We start from the raw sequence: 21,563 nt of genomic DNA, 5'->3' as shown, positions 1-21,563 counted from the left end.
AATAAATGGATCAAACTGATGCCGAAATAACTACAGCATGATGCAGATTTGTTAAACATATGAATTCATGCTTTGTCAGGTCTGTCAGTGAGACAGCAGGACAACAACTTTTAAAATGTTTGTTTTCTGAATGGGGTTCAGATCGATCAGGGCTATGCTATGCTAACTTGTTCACGGTAAAGTATAACGATGGCTGGAATAAAGTAACAGACGCATATTCAGAAATCGGCAGGTAGTTCAACTTCCAACCCTCAATTTGCCTTTGGTCTGAAAGCACAGTGTGAGCCTTACCAGTACTGAAACTAAAAATGTAACATCCTAACAGTGGCACAAGAGGAAAGCCCATTAAACAGATTATTCTCATGAATGTGCTTAACAAATGTTATCATAACCTGCCTGCTGACATTGTGGCCTGAATATAGTGTAATGTTTGACCAACTGTTGGACGAGTAAAGATTTTGACATGACAGTGCCACTGGAGAAGAGGTCATGGGGTCACCAAGGGATTCATCCTTTACACATAAATATAAGCAGATGATTTAATGGCAGGTTGGTCAGTAGTTGAGTAGCAGTAGTCAAGATATCCTGTATTGGATTTAAGTACTCAAAGGATCAACCGGCTCTGCCAGTAGTTGGGTATAAGTATAGAATTTTAGGAGCCAGTAACTTAATGAGCCTCGCGTCAGCAATTAATAATTCAGTATGCCTTGGTACAGGCCTCTGGTACACTATGTTGTCAGTTTGTACAAAACAGTTGTACATAAACATTGCTGTACTTTGGTCTGATGCTGCAAAGTTATACAAGGAATACACTGAATGTTTAATAACTTCAACTTTCCTCTTAAGTGATGAGAAAACAGATGACAAAATCATCCGTGCCTCCAAGGTTGCTGACTCCACTGCTGAACGACAGCAGGCTGTCAGAACAGTCTCAATCTCCAGCACAAGGGGCTAAATGGGAGATACATTTAAATTAACGTTGAATTCATTTGTTAATTAATGCAGCCAATTCTGTCAGCTCTGCGTCCATCAGGTGGTAAAATTAAGATCAATAAAGTTGATCTTTCTTGACCGTGATGCTAGTCAACCATCACTCAACACTATCTATACTAAAGTGTTAGTATGTGGTGCGGTCAGAAAAATGTTGGCATGGATGATCCTGTCACTTAAGGAAACTGACTGCTGACCCAGTTTCCCAAAGAATTTGAGTATTCCTTTAAAGTGACTGGCACCTTTGGATTTGACGTTGGTCCCTGTTGGAATGGCTAAAGGGTCAACATTACAGCTTAACATCCAGTTGCTCTGTTTTAATATACTAGCATATTTTCTGTGACTTTTGATTTTGATGTTTTATTTTTCTACCTCTACTTGTGTCTGTCTGTATTTGTATGTCCAGGGTATAGCAGGAAAAGATGGGGATCCAGGTCTACAAGGAGCTGTGGGAAGGAAGGTATTATCATCAACATGGATTGTGTCCTGGCTTGAGTGGGATACATGAAATTCACATAGACCATCCCCTTCTTGCTTTTTTTGTGATTCAGCACAGAGGGGGAAGCTGATATCAACAGGACAGAACGTAAAGCTGTCCCTACTCATCAATTTTCTGGACAGTTCTTGAATTGCCATATTTAGGCACCACTGGACTAACTCAAGTGACCATGGCTTTGTGATTATATACTGGTTACAAGCAGCTTTCTCATAATCTTTTATACTATACACATATCTAACCTTGTTTGATGTCCATGTTCCATCATGTATGGACTGCCTTTAGAATATTGATCTTATATAGTCTCAGTTTCCCCACTGCTATAGTAAATAATAGTAATTAAGCAATCACTATAAAAGTAATACGTCTTTCTTCCTTCCTTCTTTACATTCTTAGGGTGACCAAGGGTTACCTGGGCCAGCAGGACCAAAGGTAATATACTACTCAACAGTAAGCCATAAAAATCTACTGCACCATGTGCTGGTGTATATTTTTGTCTGTTTTTTTTTGTTTATTAGCAATAGGAGTTTCCCATTTTCCTTTATCTCTGCAGGGTGAATGTGGGTCTGTGGGTACGGCAGGGCCACCAGGGCCTACTGGTCCACAGGGGAAGACAGGGCCGTCAGGTCCCCCAGGACCCCCTGGCCCCCCCGGACCTCCAGGAACCAAATTCTTTGTAGAGGTGACCCCATTTCATCTATGCACATCAACACACAAGTCTCTGCTGTTGACAAACCCATACAGAACTATTTTAATCAGTAAGCCAAGATGGAATAACAGGTTACTTTAGAGCAGAGAGGAGCAACTGATGGCATCTTCCTGACCTCGTGGGTCTAAAAGGTTTCAGGTCAATGTGTAACATCAGACTGTTTTCTTGTTTTCAGGACATGGAGGGATCTGGGAAGAGTGACTTGCTTATTGGAGGCGGAGTCAGAGGCCCACAGGTAATTGCCAGAGTGTGTGTGTTTTTATGTAGACAGTATATTTTATTTCATATACAGCAAGTTATTTCTGTTTTGTTTTTTTTCAGGGTCCCCCTGGCCTACCTGGCCCATCCGGACCTAAGGTAATCCATTTATGAAAATGCATTAAATGAATGCTTTAGGCTTACAGAAAGTATTCTATTTTTAATAGCTAATATACCGTATATATCTCTCTGTAAGTAGTTCTATTTATTTATTATTTATTTTATAGCACCAATTCAATACAGTATTTATCTCTCTGCATTTTTCATATAGACCAGGTCATATAGACCAGGTCTAGACTGTACTCTTAGAAATAATAGTAGTGTGGCCTTGCATACATGTTGTATTTCTTGTTCTTGTAGCTGAAGATGCTTTCTCATGTCTTTTGTAGGGTGAGGATGGAGCCACAGGTGCTCCAGGGCTCTCTGTCAAGGTAAGCTGATTCTGAAGTGGCACTGCTTCAGATTTCTTATAGTATATATTATAGTATATTATCTTCTCTCATTTCTGTTATTCTCAGTCTTTATTGTTAATATATGGTTTTCAGTAGCTGTTAAATTTAGAGGTCTTTTTATGATCTGAGTGTACTGACACAAACACAAAGCAATTCTCCTTATTTACTGTATGAATTAGGTTAACACGTAACAGTGAAATCACTTCTGCTCTGTTCTGCCTTTGTGCCAACTCTGTCTATGCGGTGTGTGATTGCAGGGTGATCCAGGGGACCCAGGACCAGAGGGTCGTCAGGGTCTTGCTGGACTACCAGGCGCTAGGGTAAGTAGCGGGTGTTTACACAACAAATGTGTTGATGATTCTTGGTTACATTACATTTGCAGTGACTGGTTGCAAAGTAGTTTGGTCACTCATAGAAGTGAAAAGGCTCTGTTCAAGGTCGACCAAAGGCTAAAAATAAGCAGATAATGTGGACAGGTAATTGTGGATAGGTAATTAATCCACTAAACACGCTGAGCACTTCCCAATCAGTGGTTGTGGCACTTCACAAAGGTCGCAGTTGAGACAGTAATTTTCATCTTAGCATTAGCAAAAACTTTACCAATCAACAACTGTACCAATCAGTGTTGGGTAAAGTTAGTGATGTGATTCATTTGTGTTAGGCTAATGTCAAAGCCAAAAAAAGTTCACACTTGCAGTTCATGGTGCAAGTAGTAGCCAGCTGGCTAGTTTGGTCGCTTGTAGCTTGAAATTCTCCCAACAAATTGCTGACAATGTGTGAATGTTTTAATGAACATTGAACAGGTAAATGTTTGCATGCTGGATCCTGCCAGGTAAACTGTGATAATGCAAAAAAAAACCCAAAAACATTTATATAAACTGTCTTTTCAGATCACCCTTAATCATAATATGGTTTCTAGATAATGGTAACAACACATTAATGACATTTTAATTTATTTTTATTCTAAAAACAGGGGGCCAAAGGAGAAAAAGGAAGTCCAGGACCCAAGGTAGGATTGCTGTACAAAACATAATGCGTGGGCATTAAGTAGATATTAAGAGTCTCTCAGTTTGTTCTAACTTCTTGACACCAAATTACAATATGAAAACAATCTGAAATGGATCGCTTGTAGTGATAAACCTACAGAGAATCCCTTGGCTTTACTGAGTTTCAGCTCACTGTTTAGCTGTTTGGCTTTGTTTTCATTTGTGAAAAAGGTGGGAAAATGTAATTGGTAGGTGAAAATACAAGTTTTGCAAGGAAAAACTTTCTTAGTTACTTTATTTGTTCATATGTGAAAGGAGGGGAGAAAAAAAGTCTTGGCAGGTAAATTGTTTTTGTCAGGACCACTACCCCATGTCCTAAACATACACTGTATAAAAGAAGTGGATGTAGCCACCTTGACGTCACCCATTGGTTTGTGAATCACTGTTCTGAAACCTTATTGGTTGTCCATCAGGCGAGTTTTAATTTCTTCATGCTCTCTAAACAGGTACATATATTGTGTGTTAAGCAAGTGATGTAACATTATTGACATGTGTTTATTTTGGCTAGAAATGTATTCTAATTGGCGTTCACTTAAAAAAAAATTATTTGCCAAAACCTTTTTTATCACCTGTTTTCACAAATGCGTAAGTCATAAATACAGGAGAGAAAACTATTTAGATCAGACATTGAAAATAGATCATCGGAACAGCTGGAAGTGTAACTAAGCAACACTTTGCCAACAATTTCTACATGAACTTAAAGCGTGAATAATTTTTTTTACTTTTTGTGCACAACTGGTTTCTTCAGCCTGTTTGCTTCTGTCTCCTCTGCCTTCCAAGCCAGATGGTCTACTCTTCATTTACATGATTTATCAATAAAGGACTAATAATTCTATGTTTTGTGTTCTGAAGGGTGATCGAGGTGTTGATGGACGCAGTATCCCAGGACCACCTGGGCCTCCTGGACCTCCTGGATCTATCAGTAGTCTGCAGGATGTAAGCACGCACACACACACACGCACACACACACAAAGTTTAATTTAGTTGAAGCAGAGAGAGGGTGGGTCGAGCGATCTGAAACAAGCGTGCTGTTAAGCGTGTGCTGCTGAGCGTGGATCGTTGTCCGTCTTGCATTGAGCAATCTGAAACAAGCGGGGCAGGCTGAGCGGAGCGGTGTATGTAGCCTTGACAGGTGATTGGAGGTGTGGTTGAGGCGTGGCCCCGCTCCCGTACCTAAGTTAATCAGTGAACTTCATTTATACTATATAATGCATTTTCAAGTCTGTAAAAAATGCTGCCAGTGCCCAAACTTACTCATTGCATTTTCTGTCCACAGCTGCTGCTCAACGTTACAAATGGTATCTTAAACTTCACAGAGATCAGAGGACCACCAGGGCCCATGGTGCGTAACACAAAGCTATTGTGTGACAATGTCTTCGAAGATGTTAGCTGCCTCCTTCCGCAAATGTTTTACAGCTAACAGCTAATATTAAGGACAGAAGGAGGGTGACACATAGCTTACCACTACTCACATCTGTGACAGTGCAAAAAGATACAGCTGTTACTAACATATACATTTGACCTACAATAAACTGTAATATTACATACAATATAGCAATTCAACCCTTGTATCACTCTATGATATACTTTACTTTAGCATCATTACTGCATTTTTGTAGTGCTTTGAATGTAGGTGTGTTTGATGGTGCTGTGTATGAGAATGTAATTTCTGGCTAAAAGATCATTAACCCAGCCTTACTGCTTTTGCTTACATCTGTGTTAATGTCTGCACATGCATGCATGCGTGCGTATGTATGTGTGTGTTTTATTTGCGTGTTGCAGGGCCCTGAAGGCTTGCCTGGCAGAGCTGGATTTCCTGTAAGAGCATTTACCTTATTCTGAGCATTTGTATCAGTTGCTGATTGAAAATTGAGTGCATGGGCATTTTTCAGTTTATGAACAAAGAGAGCAACAGTTAATTAAAAGCAATGTAACATTTATATTTTTATTCCAATTTTGCTGTCTTTGGGCTAAATAGGGTAGGTACCTGAAGTGTTGCCATTTCTTTGGTGTTTTTTCCTTTAGGTTACTTAATCTGTGGAATTTACGAAGCTCCAAAGCATTCCTTTAAAAATGCTCGCTAAACCTCCCAACTCTGCCTCACTATCCTTTCATCCCTCTGCAGGGCCCCAGGGGACCAAAGGGAGATATAGGCCCTCCAGGTAGCAAGGGGCCAGCAGGGTTCAAGGTGAGATTTTGGCCCCAAGATTTTAACAGAGCTGCAAAACAGAATTTGGATTATTACAAAAATCATGTCTCAAAATACATTTTGAAAATGTTGTAGCATGAGACAAAGAGGCCCGACTGTATATGTAGAAAATATAAACATTTCTCTTTCTTTCAGGGAGAGAAGGGAGAGCCGGGGGTGACCATTGCTGCTGACGGATCCATCTTATCAGCGCCAAGAGGCCCTCAGGGGCCCAAAGGCAACAAGGTACCAGAAAATCCTGATGCTACTGTGGCAAATGACAGCAAGACTATACATCTAATAAAGTAACACCTGCACAGTCATTTTCATGGTCTAGCCCCTTCATGCTAGGCCCCTTAATAAAGAGTTGAGCAGCAGTATATCAACGCTCCAATTAATGTGCACTACGCGTGTCTGTCAAAGACACATATTAGCAGACAAAAGGAAGAGGAGAATTTGATTGGGTGTCATTATTTTATCAGTAGTACAAAATAACTAGGCTAGTTAGTGTTTATATTGTAATTTCATACAATTCCACAGCTAAATTACAATATTAAACTCCTGTTACCCCTCCTGCCATACAGAAGTCAAGGTCAAAAATATCTACCAACTACTTTTATTAGTCCTCATAATGGACCTTGTTTCTAAATTTCTAGGTATTGCAGCAGCATTTAGTGATGATGTGCTGATTGTAACACAGTAACAAGGGTGGCACAAGGGCCAAAACACCCAAGATATGTCTCACTCTAGATCCTAAGGACTAACAAATGCAACGTTTTGGAGACTTGAATTGGGATCAACTCTGGGGTATTCCCTCTATTATTGTAGAGACAGAAGTAGTTTAAAACAAGTTGACTCATACTGTGTGTTATGTTTATCACTGCCAATATTATAAATCCCATGCCACATCCTCATTGCATTCTCATCTCACATTTTGATGTACTGCTTTGTAATTACATAGGGTGAACGTGGGTTCCCTGGACCTGCCGGACTTATGGTGAGTCCAGATTAAATAGAACATTAATATCTACAAACGTTTTATCATCATCATCATCATCATCATTATTTTTTATAAACTCTCATTTGTTCATGTGGACACGATATACAAATCTCTTTATTCTTATTGTTATGAAATACTGGGGAAAAGAGTTTAGTGAAGACATATAATTGACATGTTCATCACTGTTTTTCTGTTTATTTCAGGGCCCAATAGGGCCATCTGGACAAAAAGGAGAATATGGCTTCCCTGGTCGCTCAGTGAGTAGCTTGTATTTGTTGTGTATGTCAGAAAATGAACATCCTCTTTGTAGGCACAGAGTCTGATAAATGCATGACCTGGATATATTCTTTAAAATAAATTTCTTGGTGCCAAGTGACATCGTATTTATTCATTCAATTTTATTGATTTTTAATCATTAACTCATTCATTTCAAATAACTTCTCAGCGGGGAGACTCATTACCTATGTTTGATTCTCAAATCTAGATCTCTCAAAAACCAAAAATGCATTTAATGGTAGACACAAGCACACGTGAACATGTCTGAGTAAATGATCATATGAGCGAGGTTCCAATTGACAAGGACCAGCCTCCCGGACTGGTGCTGATCCGATTTCTGCGCTACTCAGCGAGAAAGAAAGTGCTAGAAGCAGTCAGAGCAAAGACAGGAGTGAAGGGGAAAGGATGAAAACTTTCCTTCTTCCTAGAAATGTCCAGAGAACTGACTGTAAAAATGGGGGGCATTCACAAAGACCAGGAAGATGCTGCAGGAAATCAACACACACACTCGCCTAGCCAGCCATTCTATGCTTTAAATGGAAAGCAAAAAATAAGTTCTTTACTAATAGCGCAGAAGCAAACAAATTAACTATTCATCTATCTATCTATTAACTATTTAAAGTTATCGCATTAACTGGTGGAAATTATTTTTCAGGTATGACAGGATGTGGAGAGGCAGCTGGACAGGGTTAATGTTATTTGATGAGAGCCACGTCTATGAGACGGCACAGCCCAGACTTTACAAAGTAAAGTTGTCGGGTTTTTTGTCGGGTTTATCCTGCCTTTTAATCTAGATTACTATTTGAGCATGCAACACTTACAGTGTTGATCATATCATGCATTAATCAAGCTTATGATCAAGGATTTTTATTAACTTTTTTTTTCCTAAACACGGGCAAGAGCACCAATGTGTCGCTCGATGCTTCGCCTGGCTCATGAGAAGTTTTGTTAGGACAAGAGCTGAAAGAGAACACACCAGTTTGTCTAATTATTTACATTTTTATAAGTAATCAATATAAACATCATCAATCCGTCTCCAGGTGTGGAATTGTTATACAAAGCAACTAAAGGAAGTATTCAAAGCTAGAGGACGTCAGCATATCATGCTTTGCAGTTCACACTGTGCACAAGGCCTTTTTGTCTGATGTGTGTCATTCTTTCTCTTACTGCAGGGACGGCCTGGTATGCCCGGGAAGAAAGGTGACAAAGGAGACTCTGTTGGCCAACCGGTAAGAGGAAAAGGAAAGATCTGGGATTTTCTTGTTGTTAAAGCCCTAAACAATAATGTTGTTAGGTTTTGCAATCCTATAGACCAAAAAGCAGAACACATACAAGGGATTATGGCAAAGGTTCAAATATAGATTTAATCTCAGTGTCAGAGATGCAAGTTGGAAATCTTGATTGTAGTTTCAATGGTGGAGCAAGGCAGGCAGAGTGAGCTTGGCTAGGAAACAGATGAGATAAAACAGGCATAAGCTAAGGTCTCCAGCAAGGAATGAACCTGAGGCACAGGGAACAACAGGGTCAGACCAACAAGAAACGCGAAGAACAGCTGAAAACACCAGGAATGAGGAAGACGCACGGCAGGACCATGACAAATGTATTTTAACCATTCCTATACATAAGACAAAAGTTTTTACAAGCATTAATGATATAAACACATCTTTGAAAGCAGGCTGTGAGTATTTGCGTTATGAATTTTGGTGGTGGGGTAACCCTTTAGATTACATTATTGTCCCTTAAATTAGTTTTTACTTCACTTTGAAACTGGGCCACTGACACTAATGTGATAATATTCTTTTTCTCTGTATTACTCTCTCTCCCCCAGGGACCTCCAGGTCCTCCAGGTCCACCTGGACTTCCAGGAAGAATTCTTGGGCTGAACGGAGTAAGTTTCTGCCTGGGGACGCCTTTTAAGTTCCCTTATTTGCCATTTTCAGGTTGTTGGACAGGGATGATGATGATGATGATGATAAACAGTCAACACTTTACAGTGGATTACTTAAAAGGCTTGTTTCAGAGACGTATGTTGGGCATAGCTTAAGTCAAGTCTATAAATGCAAAATGCATTTTAATGGCAGAAATCCAGAATCCAGTATTTTTATTGACAGTCTGCATTATTATAACAGATTTGGCTTTCATAGACCATCAATGAACATCAGTTATACATACAGTATTTAGTAGTGCCAATGTGTACTAGAAGTTTTCACACGGATTGTCAAATGTTTCTAAAAGCTATCGATATCAATTACATGAATCACATACAAACATGTTTATAGATCTGTATCAGTCTGTGGAGCACCAGTATATTTGGAAGCCAGTTTGTGAGTGTGTTTTTTTGTGTGTGTGTGTGTCTGTAAAGATCATCTACAGTTCAGTGTTTGACCTGCCTCATTCCAGATAATAGTTGGAATAATTTAGACTGATTACGCTACTTCTTCACTTCTTTGAATTTTAAAGACAGTGTTTCCGGTGCGCCCCAGACCGCACTGCAAAAAGGGACGAGTAAGTCTGAGTCGGACCATCTGACTGGTCTGTTTCAGTTTGAAATTGGACCATCCGGTGGTTCTGTTGGTGTGTGGGTGTAGCAGCATGGCAGCTCTCTGGTCTGGGCTACAAACAGTAACCCATCTCCCCCGTCTGTTATCGCCCTTCATTTACTCCTCTCCTCCCTCTTGGCTCTGATCTGTGGGTCTGGTCTCATTTTATCAGACATTAACATTCCTCTTGTGTACAGGTTGTATCTAGACATGTATTCCTTATTACCCACCTGACACATACCTGTAAATTGATCTATACGCAAAATGTGTTGTAAGTAGATGTTAGATATAGATTAAGGACGCATTAGCCACCTGTAAATGTGATGTGGCTGGTCCGATCTTCAGTGCATCTTGGGTTCATTGAAATCATTGTTTAGTGTGTGTGTTTGCAAAATCCAACCTGAGCACCCAGGACGAATGTTAATGCCGGTTGTTTAAAGTGTGTCGCTTGCCTTGTCTGTTCTTAACGTCCTCGTCATCTCAGGGAAACGGAAGCTGGGTGAACCTTTGACGGCGAGGAGTTTAAAGAATCATTGTTGATACTCATCCTTATACTTTATGTACATCAGAGTTGGTGCCAAATCACTTTTCAGTTCAATCAATTAAAAAAAGGAAGCTATATTGCTGAAGCTCCTTCCTTAATTGATTGTATTTAAAGTGAGATATATCAAACTCTGTCCTGCCTTTCATCAGCTAGATAAACAGTGCTGGAAAGTACATTTACTCAAGCGCAGTTTTGAGATATTTGTACTCTACTTGAGTAAATTATACTTTTACACCACTACAATTCAGAGGGAAATACTGAACTATTTTTTCCACGTTTACTTTATGAAGTTACTTTTCAGATTATTAATCCAAAATATTAAAATAAACAAATAAAATCTGACATATTATTATAGATTAAGTTACACAGTAGTATTAAAAAGTAATTAAAATTATCCCCACCTTTATGCACATTATTCTATGAATAATTATAATAATATAATAATAATTATAATCCAATAATATAATATACATTATTCTGAATTGGGCCATTTTGTATAATGAGTTCATTTACATTTGGTACTTTAAGTAAATTTTAATGCTAAAGTTTTTGAACTTTTAATTAAATACAATTCTGAATGCTAGACTTCTACTCCTAACAGATTAATTTTACACTGTAGTATTGCTACTTTCACTTAAGTAAAAGATCTGAATACTTCTTCCACCACTGTAGATAAAATGAAATGTACAGTCTACTCTCATGGTGCTGGGCTTCTGTTTCAAGTGTCATCTGTGGGCTCTGGTGATGCTGGTGGATGGCTCCATGAGGGATTACACACACATTCTAGTAGTAGCAAGTTACATATAGATCAAATTGTGACAGCTGATTCCTAAATGAATGTGAAATTTAATGGAAATATAGAATTTTATGAAGATTGGACCCTAAAGGTTCTGGTATTCTGATTGAAATTTGGCTCCTTTTTCTTAAAATTTACCTTTTTATGCTTTAGGTGTGGTGAAGGGATCCTCCATGAATGTATGAAAATAAATGTCTAAACTTTCCCCTGACTGATGAGTGTAATTAGGAGTCTGAATCTTGTGGTCCCGCCTAGTTTGTTTTTTTTTAAAGCTGAAAAAGCTTGTATCATATGGCTGATTTATACATTTTAAAGATACATTTTGAATCTTATTATGACTTTTATTGCCTGGTTAATTGTTGAATTTTTCAAAGAAACTAACATAAATATGTGAGCAACCACATATTTAACTACTGCACTCTCACTTCCCACCACTGCCAGAATTCCTAGGTAAAAAGGGAAAGTGTTCCCAGAGTTTACAGTAAATTGATCAATATTGTATTATTAGGATTTTGTATTAATAATCTAATTAGGGACACATTTTAGTGACTTTGTTACAGTTTCATACAAATTTTGCCAAGGCCCTAAAAAATGGGAGGGGTAGTGATAGTGGTGATAGTGAATCTTTTGTGATATGTACAAATCATCTCAAGCTGATAGTCGAAAGTGATTTGACTATAGTCAAACGTCATGCTGATGACAAGAGTGTGGAGGGCTATCTGGTCTTTCTCTTATGATTATTTGATTGGAAGGCCATTTTTCTTTTGAGCTGTATGATTCTATAGACAGTTATTACTGTGAAGACAGGAGCCTACAGAAAGTCATAGACTTAATTTACTGTAAAACACATTCCCCCATGAAAAAAATAGTTTAAATTCACTCTCATTTGTGAACGTCTGTTTAGTAAGAACATTTGGAACAGCCTGTTTTAACCCTTTTGTATTTTAACCTCCACAGCAAAACGAGGGTTGTACAAGCTGCTGTCGTGCATCCCTTGTATTTAACAGGTGTTTTTTTGCTGTGCTGACAGCCATGGTCTAACTATTGACATCTGTCTTTTTTTTTTTTATCATAACCCCATTTTTAACAAGTTCTTCTACAGATGCCTAAAAAAATTATTAATTCTATGCAGTCAGGAGTCTGTACATTTGTGTTGACTTTTTGTGCCTGTTGTCACAAATGTGCTGGTGTCCATGTCATGTTAATATGTGTGTGTGTGTAGGAGTCAGTGACAGGGCGAGATTCAGTTGGAGTTAAAGGAGACAAAGGAGACGAGGGAATACCTGGAGAGCCAGGCACACCTGGTAAGACTTTGACACAGACACATCCTGGGTCCCGATTACTTTTTAAACTGATTTGCTTAAAAAATCGTTTTTTAAATGCTAAATGACTGCAGGAACTTGTAGCATTTATATCGCCTCATTTTATCTTCTCAGCACCTGGATTTCCAGATGGAATCGTGGTGAGTACTGATTTATCATTTCATACAAGGCTTAATAAAAGGCCTTGCTCATTTTTTATCAACATATTATCCCGGCGTGAGGATTCATGTCATGTTAAAGGAGCACTGATAAATGTTTTATATGTTTTATATGTGTTGTGTGAAGGGGGGACGCTAGCAGTGACACCCCCACAGGTGATTATTACCTCACTCAGCGTTTCAGTGTCTTTCAACTCGGTTTGGTTTTATGGCCCTCAGCTTTGCTGTTTCGGTTCCCTCGCACTGCTCTCATCAACTTCATCTCCAGCAGCAGGCAGCTTCTTTCAGATACATGAGCGCTACCTGCCCCGTGGCAAACGACAGACAGACAAAGTTAGCGACTAGCTGGTGAACATAGTGGAGCATTTAGCAGCTAAAGAGCCAGATATTTCCCTCAGGAGCTGGTGGTGACCAAAACAGAGCTAAAAGAGAGTTCATATTAATTTAATTTAGAATTTAATCATAATAGTTTAATTGTTGTTCCCTCTCGCTAACTGGGATTTTATAATCCAAAAAGTAGTTTCATAGAAAAAACAAATCCAAGACTGGTCTCAATATTGAAAATGAAATAAGCTTTTCTATACTAATGAACTTGTCTTTAAAAGGCGTTGATCTTCTCCACCATTGTCTCTGGATCTCTCAGGGTGCTAGAGGTGATCAGGGATACCAAGGGCAGAAGGGAGAGAAGGGTGACTCTGGTCTGCCTGGTCCTCCAGGACTGCCTGGGAGGTCAGGACTCGTGGTGAGTTCTAATATTTACAAAAATACTATTCAAATTAGTTAGTAACTGTTGGAATGAGTAATTGTGATTAATGCTGCTGATCACTGCAGCTCCCTTATGTTGAGAGTTTACTGCTGTTGGATATTCTGTTGAGGTTGCATTTTCCAGAGGGTGAAAATGTTCAGATCAAATGACACATTACTTTGAAAATGCAGTGAGGAATTAAAAGATAACTTCTTGTAGGGTCCAAAAGGTGAGTCCATTGTGGGTCCCCCAGGACCTGTTGGTCCTGTAGGCCAGCCTGGAGCCCCTGGGATCGGACGACCTGGTCCCCGTGGGCCTCCTGGCCCTGCTGGAGCCCCAGGACCTGTACCTGCATATAAACCGGGTACGTCTACATCCGTTTGTGTTTTAGACCAGAAGTTATAGTCCTTAAGTATTCGCATGTGGGTGAATTGTATTTCTGATGCATCATCATCAGCTGTCCCCGGCCCTCCTGGTCCTCCCGGCCCACCAGGTTCTCCAGGATATGCCAACCCGGTAAGATACCTGCCCCTGATCTGCTGTAGTTTCACTTGTCTATGGCTGTCTTGTACGCTACATGAAATATACAGTATATACTTACCTTTATTAAGTTCCAGTGCTCTCACTTAATTTTTGTGAATCGAGTACATTGTCTTTTAATTTATTTTACCATGATTAATACTGACACTTGTTATAAGAAATCCATCCAACCATCCATCATCGTCAACCGCTTATCCTGCGTACAGGGTTGCCCAGAGCAAATGTATCTGTAGTGGAAAGATATTGAAAAAAATACTCTTACTAGTAAATAATGCTAGTATGATGCTGTGATGTTGCTTACATTCAGGTGACCATCTATAAGACAATCAATGCTCTGAGCAGAGAGACTCAGCGAGCTGCAGAAGGAACCTTTGCCTACGTGTCTGAGAGGGGAGGAGAGCTGTACTTCAGAGTAAACAATGGCTGGCGCAAAATCCAGGTGTGTATTTCATGTTTGCACATGTTGTTGTTTGTTTGTTTGGTCAATGTGTGGACTGTCTGATCATATGTCTTATATTGAGGATAAAATACACCTGTCACCCGTCACAAGCTTTACAAGCTCTGAATACAAAGAGCTATTCCTACAGTACAGTAACTAAGATTGTCTCCAATCATCTAAGGTGCCTTTCACCCTAATAAAATAGGATTTGAGCTTTTAAACAGTTTCTGTATGTGTGTGTCCTTTCAGCTTGGAGAGACGATCCAGGATGGACCTTCCACCTCTGCAGCGTCTCAGGCCCTCAGCAGACCTGGAGAATGGAGCAAACCACACAGGAGCCACAGCCAGGTTCTCTCACACACACACACACACACACACACACACACACACACACACACACACACACACACACACACACACACACACACACACACACACACACACACACACACACACACACACACACACACACGGGGAGAGTCTGAAACAGTTTGTGACCGGGATGATTGGTGTCAGCTACAATCTGCGGAAGGAGTCCACAGTGGTGATGGGGGAGGGTGGGGCTGGGCTCTTTCTGAAGTCCACGACCATCTCCACAGTCTTCAGAGACTGTTCTGGCCACACCAGGTCACCAGATGGTCAATTTCCCACCTGTAGGCGGACTCATCCCCACCGGAGATGAGCCCAATGAGGGTGGTGTCGTCCGCAAACTTAAGGAGTTTGACGGACTGGTGACTGCAGGTGCAGCTGTTGGTGTACAGGGAGAAGAGCAGAGGGGAAAGAACGCAGCCTTCAGGGGATCCGGTGCTGATGGTCCTGGAATCAGAGACAAATTTTTGTCCCAGCTTCACGTGCTGCTTGTTGTCCATCAGGAAGTCTGTGATCCACCTGCAGGTGGAGTCAGGCACATTCAGCTGGGAGAGCAGAGCTGAAATCCACAAACAGGATCCTGGCGTAGGTTCCTGGGGAGTCCAGGTGCTGAAGGATGTAGTGAAGGGCCATGTTTACTGCATCATCTACAGACCTGTTGGCTCTGTAGGCGAACTGCAGGGGGTCCAGGAGTGGTTCTGTAATGGATTTTAGGTGGGACAACACAAGGCGTTCAAAAGACTTCATTACCACAGAGGTCAGGGTGACGGGCCTGTAGTCATTTAGTCCCCGTGGTCCTTGGTATTTTGGGGACAGGGATGATGGTGGAGGCTTTGAAGCAGGCTGGCACATGGCAAAAAATTTCTGTAAACACCGGAGACAGCTGATCCGCACAGTGCTTCAGGTTGGATTGGGAGACAGAGTCCAGCTGTTTAGCATCTCGCACCGCCTTGCTAAACCTGTACTTTGACTCCTTAAACCTGGCTCGGTCCCCACTCCTAAACGCCTTTTGCTTTTCCAACCTCAGCTGTCTGAACTTAGCTGTGAACCAGGGTCTGTCATTGTTATAACTCACCCTGGTGCGTGTTGGTATACAGGTGTCCTCACAGAAGCTGATGTAGGACGTCACAGCCTCTGTAAACTCATCCAGATTGTTGGTAGCAGTCCTGAAAACATCCCACTCAGTGCAGTCCAAGCATGCCTGAAGATCCTCTACAGCTTCACTGGTCCATTTTTTTGACCTCTCTGTGAAGCACAGAACAGAAGATGAATAAAAGTCTCTGTTTTCCCCCACCAGAAGCTGAAGTTCGTCCAGTTTGTTGCACAGAGAAATATTGCCGGTAGCGGTGTGCGGAGTCCCCACCGGCTGGGCACCACAAGCTACACCCTCAGGATGTAGAGCGCCACTTTTTTAACCTCAATTTAACCTAAACCTAGCCTGACCATAACCTTAAAAGATTTACATACATTACATTACTGGGTGTAACTTGCATTTTGGCGAGTCCCCACAATGTGACTGTGTAAACTGTATTTATATATATATATATATATATATATATATATATATATAAATAATTTGGAAACACCTTACATTATTTAGAAATCTTAAAAAACACAAAACAACAACAACTTACTAATACAAATTCTTGTTGGACAGGAGCTTCAAGAGGGCAGTAGAGGATATCAGCCCAGCTATAACATACTACCACAGATCTTCAACGCTGTACCTGGGGTGAGTGTAACAAACGCATACACCCTTACACAGACCTACTGACGCATACATACATACATGTATACTGTTATGGCTAGTATATATTCTGGGGTGGAGATTCCAGGCTGACTAGGCGTCTAGTTATCCGCAGGTAGAGATCCAGAGTCCACATAGGCAGGAGTGGAACAGAGGCAGGGGTCAGGTCCAGACGGTGATATTATGTGATACAGGAGACAGTGATTAAAGAAGGTTGCTAACGGATAAGTAACAATGTAGTAACTGGAGCGTGTTTGACTGTGACACATAGTCTAGGATCTGGCGATGAGGTAAATCAGGAACCAGGTATATGAAACAGAGTTGATCAAAGCACAAACACACCCACACAACAGGAAAAGGAGAGAGAAAACACAGCAGCTCCCACAAAGCCAGAATAGAGGGCCTAACAGTATACTGTACATAAACTCTTTACCAGATCCAGGTACGTAAAATTACTCCACACCAGCCTGACTCTGACCGATGCCAGATCTGTGATAAATAATTAGGACCAAGTATATTTTAACATCATCCTGTGGTTTTCTCTTATCCTAGCTCCATCTGGTAGCACTGAACACACCGCTGAAAGGGGATATGCGTGGCATCCGCGGGGCAGACTTCCAGTGCTACCAGCAGGCACGCTCAATGGGGCTGACAGCCACCTACAGGGCCTTCCTGTCCTCACACCTCCAGGACCTGGCGACTATCGTGAGGAAGGCAGACCGCATTAACATGCCTGTGGTTAATCTCAGGGTGAGAAGAAATGAATATTTGATGCTGTTGTGTTAGCTGTTTTCTTATTTCTTATTTTCTTCTTACATTATTTCTGACCTTTTGGTAGATTTTTCATTTTTCATTTGGGGTTAAACACTGTCACCCACTGTGTTCCTATACATTTTAAAGTTACACTAAGAAATCATAATAGATGATATGCTGACATCTTCTTTTGAGAATAAAGTTTAGTTTTATTCATCTCTCCTCTCAGGGTGAAGTGTTGTTCAATAGTTGGATGTCCATCTTCTCTGGGAATGGAGGCATATTTAACCCATCCACTCCCATCTACTCCTTTGATGGACGCAACGTGATGACTGACCCAGCATGGTGAGTGAGAGTGTCTGTGAGAAAGCCGATCATCCAAATTGATAATTTTATGAGACACATGGACACCAACTGTCACTGAAATGGCCAGTAGTAAATGCCATATACCTGCCATAGTGATCAATGTGAAAAAACTACTAAATACGACGTAACAGGCAGCAGCAAGACTGTAGGTGATATAAAGCTTTAATGCCAGTACGTGCATATGGTCTTCACCTTTTCCTGGTCAGGGTTGCAGGGGCCAAAGTCCATCCCAGCATGCATTTGGTGACATTTGGTCTGTTACAGGTCTGAAAAGACTTTTGAATTTAACACTCATTAAGTTTCTGCTGCTCAACCTCTCAGGTTGGGGGTTTGTCATTTTCAAATTAGCAATTTGATTGATTAATGCAATTCTAGCCTGTGTTCTAATTAGTAATTCAAAGTTTTTAATCATCTTTTTTTTTTTTTCAAATTTGTAAAATGTTTCTCTCTGACTGTCCCAATCGTGTACCTCCATGTAAGTAGGTACACGTGACCAAGTGAAGAGGAGGGAGGAAATAGACAGTGTTGGTAATGTGCTACATTTGCCTGCCAAGCTAACAGTCAGTAATGTGTGGCATAAAGAAAAAAAAATCATGCACCAGGTTCTGCTGTCATGTTTAGTCCTTTGCAGAACTCTAAAGACTTATGGGCATTTAAAGAGTTTGCAGTTACCTAACCTGCATGTCCTTGGACTGTGGGAGGAGACCAGAATGTGTGCAGAGAAAGGCTCTTCTTAGTTTGCAGCACCGTCTTAATCACTGGGGAAGCAGGAACAACACGGCTCCACACTTCACATTCTGGACTTCATCACTTGCACTTGACTTGAAATGTGTCTCTTTTTATCTTTTGTTTCCTTCTTTCAATCTCTTCTCATCCTTTCTTCCCCCTCTTGACTGAAAGTTAACCATGTAACCTCCACTCACCACGTCTCTCTCCCTCTTCCCTCAGGCCAGAGAAGTTGGTCTGGCACGGCTCCAGTGCTGTGGGCATCCGTCTGACCACTAACTACTGCGAGGCGTGGAGGACGGCTGACATGGCGGTGACGGGCCAGGCTGCGCTGCTGCAGACAGGACGACTGTTAGGACAACACACCCGCTCCTGCTCCAACCACTACATAGTGCTGTGTATAGAGAACACATACGTGGGGAACACACATCAAAAGAGGACCTGAAGAGACAAGACGGAGGAAGCACACGCTCACACAGACACACATGCAGGCATGCTTAACGTGCAGAGTAGAAAATGTGACAGTGCACATACATTGTAATTTGAATGGGAAACACATACAGGCACATACACACGTTATGTTGACATATCATTGCGTAAAAATTACATTAAAGTACACAGACAACAGGCACTTGTGTGTTCATACATACAGAAAAAATACACGTTAACATGTAGAAGCAGGCGCCTACACACAAGCAAAGTTTCACTTTGTTTAGTTTCATCTTTAGTGCCAAATATGTAATCCGACACTTCACACGTCCGTCCCAGTCTAGATTAAAAGTATTTATATTCACTATGAACCTGTAACAGCATAGCATGTCATCACACAGGACACTGTGATACAGTGTGTGTTGCTGAAGTGAAAGATATCAGTAGAACTGAATACCTTAACAGACCATAACAGTGTTTTATCTTCTTAACTAAAAATCCTTTATACTTTACATTTTCAAATGCGTTTTCATAGGTTTAGATTTTTTGGAGTATTTTTCTCAGAGGTTTATGCAGCCATTGGTTCCCGTCTATTTCCCTACAGTATGAAAATGAACTACCAGACAACTTAAATCTTGTTTTAGTTGTGTGGTCCAACACTGTGAACATCAATTCTGCGTTATAATTCTTTTTCAGTGTCATGTTTCTATTATTTGATGATGCGGTTCAGGTGTAGATTGGTTTTAGAAGTGTGCATTACCTCACAACACTAGCATGTTAGGTCGACTTGATGTTCACCTTGATGGATTAAACACCTTAAATAAATCTGCCAAATGATTTTCATATTGCTAATGGGATGAAAACTATTGGCTGTCTATAACAGTACATAGGTGCATTACTGAATTTTGGGTAAACATGGTCTATTTACAGATTTTAAACCTCATTTCTAAACATGATAGTGTTGTAGTTTAGACTTAAGTCTTGCATATCAAAGCTAGTTGTTTTTGAAGACAGGCTAAAAATACACTGGAGATAAGGCTGGCAACCTTCTCAAAAAGCCCCGTGGAAAGAACGAAGACAACTAATGTATTACACACCCTGTCTGTGGCTCTCAGTCACAAGACCTTCGGTTTCTTATGAAGATGTAAATCTTTAAAAACAGGTCACAAATATACTCTTTCTTTTTTGAAAAGGTGCAGTCATTTCGTAAAACAGCGGGTAACTGAAGTCTTTACCAAATTTATTGGGAGACTATTTTCAGCTGTGGATTAATCCACATTTGGTGCTCTAGTGAGTATTTTGGGAAGCAGGAAGGTGTGTGGGACTGAGTTAAAATAAACATGTGTGTGTTCATGGTGATGAAGGAACATGTCACCCAGTGGAGCAATGTGGCTTCACCGATGCGTTTTAAAAGTTGTGAGACGACAATGGAGCTCTATGGCATATTACGCACACACGCACGCACAGACGGACAGATCAGTTCATGGTTGTTTGGTCTGATTTGTTGACAACAGATATTTCTTTTGTCAGACCTTTTAATTTGAGTCTTACACTCTAATGTCAAACATTTCTAAGATGGAAACAAACTGTATGTAAATTACTTCCTCAAAGTCAATCTATCACAGCGTCACTTCTGTTTCCAGCATTATTTTTTTTTTCAGGCCACTGAAACGCCCCCCTCCAAAATAAAAAAAAAAAAACTGGCTGGATTTTTACCAAAAACATTTTACCACTAAGATTTGCTCTCTCATTGTTTAATCGACAGATATGAAACAAAATGACATTAGTCGTGCAAGATAAATTAAATGAACCAAGGCGTGTTTATAAAGAGGCTTCACTTGCTTAGGCTACAAATGTAATGTTCATTTGTAATTGGAGTGTTGCACTCCCCACTGAAAAGCTGTTGGCTCACTAGCTTTGTTTACATTGTGTTGCATTTTGTTTCTCAGTTTAATGCATTACTAACTGGCATCCCATAATCCAATATTGAATATGGATTGTCTTTACAAATTTAAGTCCAAATGAGCATTTATTCCCCCTGTTTTCTGTTGAACTTCAGACCTGTTGCTTGCAACAAAGCGATTTGAACTAGCCTCAACACCAACATCAGTGCTTTAGTTTAGTTTTAATCAATATGTGATTTTCATTAATTTATACAGCAGGATGTATGTGAAAATCTAGCAAGTTCAGTTTCAGAATTTGATGAAGTTGGAACATGTATATATATATATGTGTTGTCCAAATGTTTTTTTGTTTTTTTTTTACTCACTACTTTGTAGAGGTAGATTTTGTATGATGCACACTAAATGATTTGCTCTCACCAAGCGTTAATTGAGATGTAGTTCCAGTGTTCTGCCTGTAAACACGACATAGGCCTGGTTGAAATGTTTTGATTTTAGTTTTCCTGATGTGTGATCATGATGTTACTGTTCAAACAAAACCTGAGCTTCTGAAAAAAAACAAAAAAAACAAACTGTACTGACTGACGCTCACTGAATAAATGTCTTATTTTGTGTTTTTTTTTAATGTGGTGACTCCTTCAGTGTCCTTTAAAGTATGTCCATTCAAACCTAGACATTTTATTCCCAAGTTTTGTTTTTAATTTGTGGTATAAAAAGGACACATGTTGAAATATGACATATATGAAGACCCCACTTATGTTTCTGCAGTTTTC

The 21,563-nt window shown here is 40.3% G+C and overlaps 1 protein-coding gene across 7 annotated transcripts in view; it reads left to right on the top strand.

Moving 5' to 3' along the window:
• The window catches only part of col15a1b (collagen, type XV, alpha 1b), a 55,444-nt gene extending 34,029 nt beyond the window's left edge, over positions 1–21,415 (top strand). For 4 of the 7 annotated variants that reach the window (XM_038718862.1, XM_038718857.1, XM_038718855.1 and 1 more), the window contains 29 exons: positions 1,397–1,450; positions 1,883–1,918; positions 2,040–2,168; positions 2,371–2,430; positions 2,517–2,552; positions 2,843–2,884; positions 3,163–3,225; positions 3,879–3,914; positions 4,804–4,887; positions 5,228–5,293; positions 5,734–5,769; positions 6,077–6,139; positions 6,296–6,385; positions 7,101–7,136; positions 7,343–7,396; positions 8,588–8,644; positions 9,244–9,303; positions 9,876–9,920; positions 12,518–12,599; positions 12,732–12,757; positions 13,419–13,517; positions 13,740–13,884; positions 13,978–14,036; positions 14,368–14,499; positions 14,749–14,847; positions 16,526–16,600; positions 17,168–17,365; positions 17,598–17,713; positions 18,683–21,415. In XM_038718862.1, coding sequence (XP_038574790.1) covers positions 1,397–1,450; positions 1,883–1,918; positions 2,040–2,168; positions 2,371–2,430; positions 2,517–2,552; positions 2,843–2,884; positions 3,163–3,225; positions 3,879–3,914; positions 4,804–4,887; positions 5,228–5,293; positions 5,734–5,769; positions 6,077–6,139; positions 6,296–6,385; positions 7,101–7,136; positions 7,343–7,396; positions 8,588–8,644; positions 9,244–9,303; positions 9,876–9,920; positions 12,518–12,599; positions 12,732–12,757; positions 13,419–13,517; positions 13,740–13,884; positions 13,978–14,036; positions 14,368–14,499; positions 14,749–14,847; positions 16,526–16,600; positions 17,168–17,365; positions 17,598–17,713; positions 18,683–18,905 — 2,301 coding nt within the window. In that variant the 3' untranslated portion in view covers positions 18,906–21,415. The remainder of the gene's footprint in view (positions 1–1,396; positions 1,451–1,882; positions 1,919–2,039; positions 2,169–2,370; positions 2,431–2,516; positions 2,553–2,842; positions 2,885–3,162; positions 3,226–3,878; positions 3,915–4,803; positions 4,888–5,227; positions 5,294–5,733; positions 5,770–6,076; positions 6,140–6,295; positions 6,386–7,100; positions 7,137–7,342; positions 7,397–8,587; positions 8,645–9,243; positions 9,304–9,875; positions 9,921–12,517; positions 12,600–12,731; positions 12,758–13,418; positions 13,518–13,739; positions 13,885–13,977; positions 14,037–14,367; positions 14,500–14,748; positions 14,848–16,525; positions 16,601–17,167; positions 17,366–17,597; positions 17,714–18,682) is intronic. The other 3 variants (XM_038718859.1, XM_038718861.1, XM_038718858.1) reach the window with 2 other exon arrangements.
• Positions 21,416–21,563: the final 148 nt, after the last annotated feature.

The sequence above is a fragment of the Micropterus salmoides genome, unplaced genomic scaffold (genome assembly GCF_014851395.1).
Source record: "Micropterus salmoides isolate LMB-PRFRI ecotype aquatic unplaced genomic scaffold, ASM1485139v1 Ms_hic_scaffold_14, whole genome shotgun sequence".
Lineage (NCBI taxonomy): Eukaryota > Metazoa > Chordata > Actinopteri > Centrarchiformes > Centrarchidae > Micropterus > Micropterus salmoides.
This window is presented reverse-complemented; position numbering and strand designations above follow the sequence as displayed.